The sequence below is a fragment of the Staurois parvus genome, unplaced genomic scaffold, assembly GCF_062004578.1.
Source record: "Staurois parvus isolate SC_StPar_1 unplaced genomic scaffold, SC_StPar_1.0 ptg001394l, whole genome shotgun sequence".
Classification (NCBI taxonomy): Eukaryota; Metazoa; Chordata; class Amphibia; order Anura; family Ranidae; genus Staurois; species Staurois parvus.
In genome coordinates, this window is record NW_028319190.1 from 4,526 (window position 1) to 18,551 (window position 14,026).

The 14,026-nt window shown below is 42.7% G+C and overlaps 1 protein-coding gene across 1 annotated transcript in view; it reads right to left on the minus strand.

The window, feature by feature from the left end:
- Nucleotides 1–6,705: 6,705 nt before the first annotated feature.
- Nucleotides 6,706–14,026, minus strand: part of LOC149436245 (atos homolog protein B-like) — a gene marked incomplete at its 3' end in the record, with an annotated part of 35,149 nt that continues 27,828 nt past the window's right edge. The window contains exons 3-4 of the mRNA XM_089661817.1: nucleotides 8,593–8,796; nucleotides 6,706–8,002 (exon numbers count right to left, since the gene is read on the minus strand). Coding sequence (XP_089517943.1) covers nucleotides 6,706–8,002; nucleotides 8,593–8,669 — 1,374 coding nt within the window. The remainder of the gene's footprint in view (nucleotides 8,003–8,592; nucleotides 8,797–14,026) is intronic.

The following is a 14,026-nucleotide window of genomic DNA, read 5'->3' on the forward strand; positions in this document are numbered from 1 at the left end:
TAATGTCTATTTGTTCCAGGTCTGCAACTCCCAAGAACTGCTGAACAGCGCACAGGACAGCCAGAAAAACAGCATTTCTGACACGTTGAGCAACGGCAGCCGCTCCATGTTTGAAGCTGAACGCCTAAAGCTGCATTTTGCTGAGTTTACGTGCGTTCAGGCATTACAATCTATTCTGGCTGTCAAAACGTCTGTAAACGTGGCGTCCTGTGTGCATGAGGGTTTCAAAGAATACATTGACTTACACATGTAATGGTCTTAACTGGTGCGCACCTGACCTCTGCGCACTAACCCCCCCTGAAGGACACTGCCCCTCCCCCCCCCCCCTTCTACCACCTCCATGGAAAATGGGTGATCAAAGATTAGGAAGGCTCACACCCCGCTATGGAGTAATAATGGAAATGCACAATGAGAAATGTTCCATATCCTGAAGGTCAGAAGAACACCACATACATGTAAAAAAAAAAAATTATATATATATATTGATTTGCCTACAGCTGAAATTAATGCAGCACTGAATTCATTAATAGTTTCTTAAAATGCAAGAAGTGTGAGTATCTGAGACTGACCCATTATCTGCCTCTTGTGGTTCCTCTACAGCAGAGCTCTGACTGGAAGAAGCTACATAAAGAGCCAACCAGTTCCGCTTTGCTTGTGTGCTGTTTTGAGTGTGAGACAGGAAGTGAAAAGAAATCTTCCCAATAGAAAAAAAAAAAAAAAAAAAAAAAAGGATTTAAGCCTTCAATATCACTTTAATAAAAATAGATTCAAGGGTCTACATTTAAAATGCTGTCTTATATCCACATTGGGGAGATTTCCCCTTTCTTCCTAACCTGCTGACACAAAAACCCTATACTGGAAGTGCAGACAGCAAACAATACTGGACCTCTACTCCATCTGGAACTGAAAAAAAAACCAAACAAACATTTACAATACTAATAATAAAAAAAAAATATATATACACACACACACACACACACACACACTATATTGCCAAAAGTATTGGCCCCGCCCTCCCAATCATGTGATTCAGGTGATCCAATCCCCTCCATGAACACAGGTGTATACAATCAAGCCCCTAGGCATGCAGACGGCTTCTACAAACATTGGTGAAAGAATGGGTCGCTCTCAGGAGCTCAGTGACTCCAAGCCTGGTCCCGTGATAGGTGGTCACCTGGGCAATAAGTCCATCCGTGACATTTCCTGGCTACTAAATATTCCACGCTCAACTGTTAGTGGGATTATAACAAAGTGGAAGCAACTGGGAACAACAGTCACTCAGCCACCAAGTGGTAGGCCACGTCACATGACAGGACGGGGTCAGCTCATGCTGAAGCGCACAGTGCGCAGAAGTCGCCAACTGTCTGCAGAGTCAATAGCTAAAGACCTCCAAACTTGGTGTGGCCTTCAGATGAGCCCAACAACAGTGTGTAGAGAGCTTCATGGAATGGGTTTCCATGGCCGAGCAGCTGCATCCAAGCCTTCCATCACCAAGTGCAATGCAAAGCGTCGGATGCTGTGGTGTAAAGCACGCCACCACTGGACTCTAGAGCAGAGGAGACGTGTTCTCTGGAGTGACCAATCACGCTTCTCTGTCTGGCAATCCGATGGACATGTCTGGGTTTGGCGGTTGCCAGGAGAACGGTACTTGCCTGACTGCATTGTGCCAAGTGTAAAGTTTGGTGGAGGGGGGAGTATGGTGTGGGGTTGTTCTTCAGGGGTTGGGCTTGGCCCCCTAGTTCCAGTGAAGGGAACTCTTAAGGCGACATTTTGGACAATTTCCCGGCTGGATGACATCTATCATCATCTAGCCCTCTCCTCCCCCAACCTTACTGTCCCTGTTCCCCCTCCTCCTTTCACCTAGGGTGGTATGCATGCATGTACACCCCGCCTAGGAACACCTACTCCTCTAGACTGACACCCACCCACCCATCCACGTAGATTTGCATACCTCTTCTCAGAAGTCAGCCCACTGCTTGCATCAGGGGGGGGGGCTCTTAATAGAAGGACTATGGCAGGGTGCCGTGATATTTTTCAGGCCGGTCCTTCCCACCAACATTGCATAGAGAATTACAGAGACCAAAAAATGCATCCCTTAAAAAGAGACTTTTTGTCCTCTATGTAATAAAAAATAAAGTTTGAGGGAAAAAAAAAAAGTTTTTTTTTTTTATAAATACAAAAAATTGCACTTAGCACTGGGAAACACTTTTTGAAAGATAAAGAACACATTTTATATACAACTATAGAGATCAGACTCTCCTCCCCAATCTTCCTGTCCCTGTTCCCCCTCCTCCTTTCACCTAGGGTGGTATGCAGGGGCAGACTGACCATTTGGAAAGTTGGGCAATGCCCAAGGGCCCGGGATCAGTAGGGGGCCCCATGAGATGCCCTTGGTACCTTTTTTCATAGGCTTTTTTGAGTTTGGGCAAGGACACAGGGGCCCCTTGATCCCCTATTGCCTGGGGGCCCCATGAGTTGTCATTCCACCCCTGGTAGGCGGCCCCATGAGATGCCCCTGGTACCTTTTTCATAGGCTTTTTTGAGTTTAGGCAAGGACACAGGGGCCCCATGATCCCCTATTGCCTGGGGGCCCCATGAGTTGTCAGTCCGCCCCTGGTGGTATACATGCATATACACCCCGCCTAGGAACACCGACTCCTCCAGACTGACACCCACCCATCCAGGTAAATTTTCATACCTCCTCTCAGAAGTCAGCCCACTGGGGAGGGCTCTTAAGAGGAGTACTGAGGCAGGGTGCTGTGATGTTTTCAGGAAGCTATGCACAGCACCAGGCCAGCCCCTCCCACCAAGATTGCATAGAGAATTACAGAGACCCAGTGATGATGTCATTGGATCCAAAATTAGCCATGTAATAGAAATGAAAAGGAATTTTAATTTTATTTGTTGACAAGAAAAAAAAAAAAGGAGGGCTCAGGAAAAGCAAATTAAACTTCAGCTTTAACCTCTGGTGGCTGCACAGCTCAGGGTTCATATACCTTCCCCCTCCATCTCATTTATTATGTCATTATTCTTCTATATTTACATAAGGAGCAGGGAGCCTCACTACACTGAGCAATGTGGATCCTCCCAGTCCCCGCTCTCCCTTTTCATCTGAAAACGGCATTTATAATATATAAATAGAATATAAAAATAACAAAGGGGCCGATTAAAGAGCAGGAGGGCGGGAAGATCGGGGTGGGGAGAGAACGGCCCTATTACTCACTCCATTCCTGGCAAAGTACAAAAGTTGTTTCTGCAGAAGATTTCCTGTGACATCACTTCCATCAGACCCTACCACCACCTTCATCACCTATTGTACTCATTTACACTGAAAATAGGACAGATCCCGCAAAACAGCCTATATAGATAATAAAAAAGAAAAAGCCAATGCAGATTTGCAAGTGTGCAACATTTTTAATTTGCAATTTCAGTGTTTGATATAAAAAAAAAAAAAAAAAAAAAAAAAAAGAAGAAGGAAAGAACTTCTACTTTAACCCTTTCAAACCCCTGATGTCTCATTAACGAGAACCTGTCACCAAAAAAATGCATCCCATAAAAGAGACGATTTGTCCTCTATGTAATAAAAAATAAAGTTTATGGGGAAAAAAATAAATAAAAAAATGTATATATATATATATATATATATATATATATATATATATATATATATATATATATATATATATAAAATATATTTTAAATAAAAATTGCACTTAGCACTGGGAAACACTTTTGAAAGATGCAGTGAAGGAAATGCGTATTTGCTCCCCTGCTGATGTTGAATGTTCGCCCCTCACACAGAAATGATCGGTCTAACAATATAATGTTCGGTGTAACACTGAGAGACAGAATACAACAACAAATTCAGCAGAAATGCGTTTAACAAATGATGACTGATCTGCATGTTCATGAGGGAAATAAGGATTTGCTCCCCTATCATTCAGCAGGATTTCTGGCTCCCAGGTGTCTCTCATACAGGTAACAAGCTGAGATTAGAAGCAGTCTCTTAAAGGGAGTGCTGCTAATCTCATTGTGTTACCTGTATAAAAGACACCTGTCCACAGGAGCAATCAAACCATCAGAATCCAAACTCTCCACCATGGCAAAGACCGAAGAGCTGTCCAAGGATGTCAGGGACAAGATGGTAGACCTACACAAGGCTGGACTGGGCTACCAAACTATGGCCAAGCAGCTTGGTGAGAAGGTGACAACAGTTGGTGCAATCATTCACAAATGGAAGAAACACAAAACAAGTGTCAGTCTCCCTAGGTCTGGTGTACCGTGCAAGATCTCACCTCGTGGAGTGTCAATGATCATGAGAACAGTGAGGAATCATCCCAGAACTACACGTGAGGATCTTGTCAATGATCTCCAGGCAGCTGGGACCACAGTCACCAAGAAAACAATTGGTAACACACTACGCCGACAAGGACTGAAATCCTGCAGTGCCCGCAAGGTCCCTCTGCTCAAGAAAGCACATGTCCAGGCCCGTCTGAAGTCTGCCACTGAACATCTGAATGATGCAGAGGAGGACTGGTGGGAAGTGTTGTGGTCAGATGAGACCAAAATCCAGCTCTTTGGCATCAACTCAACTCTCCGTGTTTTCAGGAGGAGGAGGAATGCTGCCTATGACCCCAAGAACATCATCACAACTGTGAAACTTGGTGCTGGAAACATTCTGCTTTGGGGGTGTTTTTCTGCTAAGGGGACAGGACAACTGCACCGCATCAAAGGGACGATGGACAGGGCAATGTACCATCAAATCTTGGGTGAGAGCCTTCTTCCCTCAGCCAGGGCATTGAAAATGGGTCGTGGATGGGTGTTCCAGCATGACAATGGCCCAAAACACATGGCCAAGGCAACAAAGGAGCGACTCAAGAAGAAGCACATTAAGGTCCTGCAGTGACCTAGCCAGTCTCCAGACCTTAATCCGATTGAATATCTGTGGAGGGAGCTGAAAGTTCGAGTTGCCAAACGTCAGCCACTAAACCTTAATGACTTGGAGAGCATCTGCCAAGAGGAGTGGGCCAAAATCCCTCCTGAGATGTGTGCAAACCTGGGGGCCAACTCCAGGAAACGTCTGACCCTCTGTGATTGCCAACAAGGGATTGGCCACCAAGTACTAAGTCATGTTTTGTGAAGGGGATCAAATCCTTATTTCCCGCATGAACATGCAGATCAGTCATCATTTGTTAGACGCATTTCTGCTGAATTTGTTGTTGTATTCTGTCTCTCAGTGTTACAATACACCGAACATTCGATTTTTAGACCGATCATTTCTTTGTGAGGGGCAAACATTCGACATCAGCCGGGGAGCAAATACGCATTTCCTTCACTGCAAATAATGCATTTTATATCCAACTATAGAGATCAGACCAAAATGAGGAGGAATAAAAGGGACAGAGGGACTTTGCTCCAAATCAGGGACATGATGGTTGTTTCACGAGAAAAACACAATTTTACGAAGCAACACGTTTGGTATCTATTTACTCAGCACAACCTCATCTTTACTATTTTACCCCCCCCCCCCCCAAAAAAAAACCCAACAGGTAATATATTGTGATTGTGGGCCCTAAACTTAACTTCAGGTGTATTTTTTACTGCAATCATGAGTTACATGGACCCTTGCGCTGATATGGAAGTTTTATGCAAGCTTTGGACCTAAAATTATTTTTTTAAACATATGTCCAAAAGACGCTAAAACAGCTCTGGCAGTGAAAGGGTTAAATCTGCAGACAACCCGATACATACTATCAGTAGTTTCAGGCTGAAAATGTCATGTGATACAAGATTTAGCACCTACAGTAATTACGTGCTATAATTTCCTGCACAATTCAATACGACAACCTGAAGGTATACTATCCAAATATTGGTGGCTAGAATGCCCCAAAAATGTCATTCTGCTTGTGTGATTGGCTCACTGATGCCCCCAGAAGTCTGCACTAATATTCATGCCAGATTTTTGGCATCCACTGCAATTGGAGTTTCAGTTTTGGCAAAATACTCCCAAGGGTTAAATATTTCTAAAGGCATGCAGATTTTCTTTAGAGTGCTGCCAGGCGATGATGGTCACTCCCATTCCGAATCAGTCAGCAAAAGGACATGATGAAACAAACCGCTAGTATTCAAAGCAACCAAAAGGTACGGGTCTGCTTCAAAGTTTGTTAAAATTCCTGGATTGTTTCTTCCTCAACAAAAGTAGAGTTACCCTTTAAATGATCTGGTGTGCAAGAAGCCATGGAACTCTATGGAGGAACTCTATGGAGGAACTCTATGGAGGAACTCTATGGAGGAACTCTATGGAGGAACTCTATGGAGGAACTCTATGGAGGAACTCTATGGAGGAACTCTATGGAGGAACTCTATGGAGGAACTCTATGGAGGAACTCTATGGAGGAACCCATGGAGCAGTATTTAGAAGTGGTAGAGCCCAAGACCACTTTAAAGAGTTAATGTTTGTGAGTGGAATACCTCAAGCAAAAACTGTTAAGGTATGGGTAGAGAACCTTCCTCATGGACTAAACCACAGCTAGACTTAATAATTGGACCAACCTAAAGTGATGGTTCAGGTGTACTGGCCAAGTCGCCCAACCTAACCTATGCTGAAGAAGCCAATCCGATGTTCTGAGTGTTCATAAAACAGGAGTTTTAAAATCTATTTAAAAAAAAAAAAATAAATCACATGACAATAATGAATAGCCTTACCTTCTGAGCATTGCGTGATGACGGCAAAAGATGGTTCCAGAAAGGAGCCCCCTTGGAGTCCGTGCTTCTGCAAGATCCATGAAGGGCCTGGCAGGTTTCAGCTCCCTTCCATCTCTTCCCAGGTCCTTCATCGTCAGAACAAGAGTCCCCAGTCTCGGTGGATGGAAGTAGTTTTCTCTTCACTGCAACGCTGCTGCTTCCAGGGGTGCCCAGGCGGGCGGCCCCAGGAGGAGTCCTCTCTAAGGAACTCAGGTCTTCACCATCAGCAGTGGGGAGCTTCCCGTCTTCTACACAGGCTTTAGAAGCCTCCTTGGATGCTTCTTTAGCAACAAAGTTACTATTGGCACAGCCATGACTGCCACCAGGGCTGTCTTCTTCTAACATTTCCACCAATGTCTCTGTATGTGCAATGTTGTGCAAATCAAGATCAAGTATGTGCTGGTTGCTGGTAGATGCCTCTGAAGTCCTTGTGTCAGTTGAGAGACTAGTCCCGTTAGATTCGGAGGCATTTGACAGTCCTTCAGAGTTCCCCAGCTGTCTCTCTTTCAGACTGCTTCTGTGCAAAGTGGTGCAAGGTGGAGGAGAGAGGGATTCAGTCCTTCTACATCCGACTTTATGGAGGAGTGGAGAGGTCACTCTCCTAGGTGAATCCTTGGAAGGAAAGCCCTCCACTCTATGTTCAATGACTCGCAGTCCGCTATGGGAGAAATGCTGAGCGGAACTGCACATTGGCATCTCTTCTGAAAGCAATCCATCCTCAAACATGTCTTGATCATCTTCATCATCAACAAGTGAGCTGCTTGGATAGTCCCTATCTGACTGACCGTGTCCAGGTGGGCAATCACTTCTGGACTGCCCCCACATGGTTCTCCTTGGGCTCCTTGCAGGCTCCGGAAGCTGGTCCGGAGGACCTCTCTTCAAGGCTTGACGGCAAATGGCTTTAGGCCCCGGGATATCAGATGTTATAGATACATGATAGACTTTCTGGAGTTTGTGCTCCGTTTCTGGGTATCCAACAAGAACTCTACAGTCCTGAGCAACGTTCAGAACTCCAACCTGGCCTGCAAACGATGAGTCAACAGGGGCAGGCTGCCCGTTCTCTCCACCTGCCTCCTCCTTGGGTGGTGTGTCCATCTGGATGTGCCTCATGGATCTAACACAAGTGAGCCTCCAAATACTGGGATTAGCAGGAGAAATGGAGAAGCTCCAGGGTAGCTGGAAACCAATGGATGGGGCCAGTGGACAGCCTCTCTGGAGTGGCTTACACAAACCCAACAGTCTCCAGAGTGATCTGCATCTACGGAGAGAAAGCAGCAAGAAGTCAATAAGTCTGCGGAATGGAATAAAATTTACCATAAACAATATATGGAGAAGCTCATTGCCGAGGTCCTTCTGAAAATGATAGTTGCTTGGCTGCGTTTGGCTTGAATTAAAAATCGGGGAAAAGTCAGAACTCCTGATCTCTTTACTTCTTCCAATAAATGTCAAAGTATCGGTATTAGTATCAAGCAACCAGAAATTTCAGAAGGGAAAATCATCAATGGCATTCGACACTAAATTCCCCATACTTTGGGGAAAGCAACAAAATCCCTCATATTCTCTCCAAAACTATTGGGCTGGTAAATGTCATGCTGATCACCCATCACCCATGCCACCTGCCAACATCCCCGCGGAGCCATTAATCTGTGCCCACCTTAGACCTAACTCATACCATTCTACACTAATCTTGTGTATGCCACTGAATTAAATGGTGGAACCCTACACAGGTCCCAGCAATTCTCTACCTCAGGGCTAACGCTGGAAAAAAAACAAAAAATCAGTTCACTCTTATACAGGGCTACCACTGGGCTTGAAGATACCCTCCATGTTTCCACCCCAGAGACTCACCCCTGTACGTATGTGCGCTGCCTGTGGCAGTATGATGCCCCTTCTTTGGCACCTAGGATGCTCCTTCCCTGGCACATCTAGCTGGTGAGTCTGCTCATAATGGCACCTACAACTGCGAACCAGACGCAGGCTCAGAGCTTCGCTCCACACCATACCGGAGAGGAACCCTCCAATCAGAAGCAGCGCTGCTGTGGTCCAAGATGACTGCAAAAAGAACAAAGACAAGAAAAAAAAAAAAAAAGCACAATGAGACAAATGGTATACACTTGTTTAAAGCCAAAGGACTTGATACACTTGTTAAGTGGGCAGCACAGGGGCTAAATGGTTAACACTTCCACCTGGCAGTACTCGGGTCGTTGGTTCGAATCCCAACCACGGCATCACCTGCCTGAAGTTTGCATGTTCTCCCTGTGCGGGTTTCCTCCGGGTACTCAAGTTTCCCACACTCCAAAGACATGAATTGGCTCCTGTCTAAATTGTCCCTAGTATGTGTATGTATGAATGTGAGTTAGGGACCTTAGATTGTACGCCCCTTGAGGGTCAGGGACTGATGTGAATGTACAATATATGTAAAGTGCTGCGTAAATTGACGGCGCTATATAAGTACCTGAAATAAATAAATACCAGCACATGCAGTAATCTGTACAATAAGTCCTTAAACACCCATCTGCTGATATTTGGGGGCAGCTGCAAATTCTCTGTACCCAAGTTCCCAACTCCACCCAACTCTAACTTGAATCCTGGTGAGCTCTGTGTATTTCTACAATATCTGGGCAGTCATTCAGTGTGAGACTTCCTGTAATAAAGACTGCTCACTGCTGCTCTCTCTCCTTGTACAAGGGGACTGGTTTTGACTCCGCCCCTCCTGCCGTTTTCAGCAGGCTGCAGTAAGTGGAGCCTGCTGGGCCCCTCCCACTGCTCTGCTCAGGCTCTTGACTCCCTCAAGAGTTGGTTGTGGCCAGCTCAGTGGATTGCTGTAGGAAAGTCCTGGATTATTTCTTGGATACACAGAATATAACATTTATAGGTAAAGTTGATCCAGGGAATATTCGATTGCCTCTCGGGGGATCAGGAAGGAATTTTTTCCCCTGCAGGAGCAAATTGAATCGTGGTTTGCTGTTTTTTTTTTGCCTTCCTCTGGATCAACTGTGAGTGGAGGATTATAACTTTTTTTTTTCTATGGTTGAACTGGATGGACTTTTGTCTTTTTTTCAGCCAGACTATGTACAGCACAGTGATGAGGTCACTGCTACTTTTATATGGTAACATCCAAGTTTTCAAAAGCACATCAAAGTGGATTTAGATCCTTTGTGGCTATTGATATATTTCACATGACAACTTGCATACCCGAAGTCTAGTTTTTTTCTAGTTCCCCCCCCCCCCCCCCAAAAAAAATAAAAAAAATACATTTTTAAAATTATATATATATATATATATATATATATATATATATATATATATATATATATATATATATATATATATATATATATATATATATATATAAAAATTTAAAAAAAAATGTATTTTTTTTTATTTTATATATACACATACACAAAAATTATACAGTTGCAAGAAAAAGTATGTGAACCCCTTGGGATTACGTGGAGTTTTGCATGAATTGGGCATAAAATGTGCTCTGAACATCATCTAAGTCACAACAATAGAAGAACACAGTCTGCTGAACATAATACTACACAAACATTAGATGTTGCCATGGTTTAATTGCACATAACATGTAAACATTCACAGTGCAGGGAGGAAAAAGTATGTGAGGCCCTAGCTTAATGACTTCTCCCAGAGCTAATTGGAGCCAGGAGTAAGCCAACCTTGACTCCAATCAGTGTGATGATATTAGATGTGTTGCTGACAGCTGTCCTGCCCTTAAAAAACACACACCTGTTTTGGGTTTACTGGTTTCAAGAAGCACTGTCCGATGTGAACCATGCCTCGCAGCAAAGAGCTCTCAGAAGACCTACGATCAATAATTGTTGACATGCATGAAGCTGGAAAGGGTTACAAAAGTATCTCCAAAAGCCTTGATGTTCATGTGTCCACGGTAAGACAGACTGTCTACAAATGGAGAAAGTTTAGCACTGTTGCTACTCTCCCTAGGTGTGATCATCCTGTAAAAATGACTGCAAGAGCACAGCGCAGAATGCTGCATGAGGTAAAGAAGAATCCCAGAGTGTCAGCTAAAGACCTACAGAAATCTCTGGCACATGCTAACATTTTTGTTGACACATCTACAATAAGGAAAACATTAAACAAGAATGGAGTACATGGGAGGACACCACGGAGGAAGCCATTGCTGTCCAAAAAGAATATTGCAGCACGTTTGAAGTTTGCAAAAGAGCACCTGGATGTTCCACAGCACTACTGGCAAAATATACTGTGGACAGATGAAACCAAGATTGAGTTGTTTGGGAAGAACACACAACACTATGTGTGGAGAAAAAAAGGCACAGCACACCAACAACAAAACCTCATCCCCACTGTGAAACATGGCGGAGGGAGCATCATGGTTTGGGGCTGCTTTGCTGCCTCAGGGCCTGGATGGATTGTTGTCATTGATGGGAAAATTAATTCCAGAGTTTATCAAGACATTTTGCAGGAAAACGTACGACCATCTGTCCGCCAACTGAAGCTCCGCAGAGGATGGGTGATGCAACAGGACAATGACCCAAAGCATACAAGTCATTCAACAAAACAATGGCTGCAACAGCACAGAATACGCCTTCTGGAGTGGCCCAGTCAGAGTCCTGACCTCAACCCCATTGAAATGCTGTGGCATGACCTTAAGAGGGCGATTCACACCAGACATCCCAAGAATATTACTACACTGAAACAGTTTTGTGAAGAGGAGTGGTCCAAAATTATTCCAGATCGTTGTGCAGGTCTGATCTGCAACTACAGGAAACGTTTGGTTGAGGTTATTGCTGCCAAAGGAGGGTCAACCAGTTATTAAGTCCAAAGGTTCACATACTTTTTCCTCCCTGCACTGTGAATGTTTACATGTTATGTGCAATTAAACCATGGCAACATCTAATGTTTGTGTAGTATTATGTTCAGCAGACTGTGTTCTTCTATTGTTGTGACTTAGATGACGTTCAGAGCCCATTTTATGCCCAATTCATGCAAAACTCCACGTAATCCCAAGGGGTTCACATACTTTTTCTTGCAACTGTATATATACACACACACACACACACACACACACACACACACACACACACACAATATATATACACATTATGCAAACATTTTTTTTAATTATATATATATATATATATATATATATATATATATATATATATATATATATATATATATATATACACACACACACACATACACACACAATAAATATATATAAATTTATTATGCACAGAAATGTGTATAAAAACAGGCATACACAGTTACATAGTTAGTCTGGCTGAACAAAGACAAAAGTCCATCAAGTTCAACCATTAACACAAAAAAAATAAATAAAAAAGTTATAATCCTATACCCGCAGTTGATCCAGAGGAAGGCAAAAAACACCCAGCACAGCACGATCCAATTTGCTCCTGCAGGGGAAAAAAAAAAAAAAAATCGTTCCTGATCCCCCCCACCCACACAATATATTTTTTATATATATATATATATATATATATATATATATATATATATACACACACACACACACACACACACACACACACAATTTATACACACACCCACCACATTTTGTATTTAATAGACTAGAGCCAACAGAACCCCTTAAAAATACATACTTCACCAGGGTTCCTCATCTACAGTATATGTAATCTATAAACAGACCTTTTTTTGTTTTTTTTTTGTTTTAAAGGTTCTTTGTGATGACCAAGTTGTATAGAAAAGACATTAGACAAGCAAAAAAAAAAAAAAAAAAACCAGAATAAAAGGTTTTGTAACTATAAGAGTTGTATAATTTATTTTACTCCATCTAAAAAGATGAAATAAAACCAATTATATTGTATACGGCGCCCCACATCAATACATAGAAATATAACAGTAGGGCTATTGTTATTACTGCATGCATTGATGTGGGGCGCCATATACTATAATTTGGTTTATTCACCATTTTTAGATGGCAGTATAACAAATTATATAGCATTTATATTAAAAGGGAAAAAAAAAAAAAAAAAGGAAAGAAGGAAGAAGGTTTTGTATTTGCTGTTTTTCTGTACAAAAGGGTCCATCACAAAGGACCTTTAAACAATCTTATTATAGTAGAGATACAATCTGGTTTGACAATCCTGAGCCTTTTATTCACAAAAAGGAAAAAAAAAAAAAAAAAAAAAAGTCATTATTCAGAGCATGTGTGGAGTCAATGGCAGGGCTGCCTTATGATTCAGGAGGGTGTGGATCACATGACAAAGAGCAATTAAAGTGCTATATTATGACTGGCTGGCCTCCAAAAGTAGGAATGGGATGTTTTTAATCATAAACTAGGTAAGAAATGTCCTACAGTATATTATAAATATAATACTGTATATAATTATGACATTATGAATTAACATTATATATTACACATGTATAAAAAAAATATACATAAGCATATACACACATTTTATATATTTATAAATATTTAAATAGGTTAGTTCATAATGTCATAATTATATACAGTATTATATTTATAATATACTATAGGACATCTGTTACCTAGTTTATAATTATATATATTTTACATACACACCTCAAAAAAAAGGAAAGGAACACGTTTTAATCAGAGTATAGCATCAAGTCTATGAACCTCCTGGGATATTGATCTGGTCAGGTAAGTAGCAGAGGGGGTTGGTAACCAGTTTCAGCTGCTTTGGTGTTAATGAAATGAACAACAGGTGCACTAGATAGCCAACAATGAGATGACCCCCCAAAACAGGAATGGTTTTACAGGTGGAGGCCACTGACATTTTTTTTCCCTAATCATCTTTTTCTGATGGTTTTTGACTGTTGTTGCATTTGGCTAGGGTCAGTGTCACTACTGGTAGCATGAGGCCATACCTGGACCCTACAGAGGTTGCACAGGCAGTCCAACTCCTCCAGGATGGCACATCAATACCTCCCATTGCCAGAAGGTTTGCTGTGTCTCCCAGCACAGTCTCAAGAGCATGGAGGAGATTCCAGGAGACAAGAGCATGGAGGAGATTCCAGGAGACAAGAGCATGGCGGAGATTCCAGGAGACAAGAGCATGGCGGAGATTCCAGGAGACAAGAGCATGGAGGAGATTCCAGGAGACAAGAGCATGGAGGAGATTCCAGGAGACAAGAGCATGGAGGAGATTCCAGGAGACAAGAGCATGGAGGAGATTCCAGGAGACAAGAGCATGGAGGAGATTCCAGGAGACAGACAGTTCTTCTAGGAGAGCTGGACAGGGCCGTAGAAGGTCCTTAACCCATCAGCAAGACC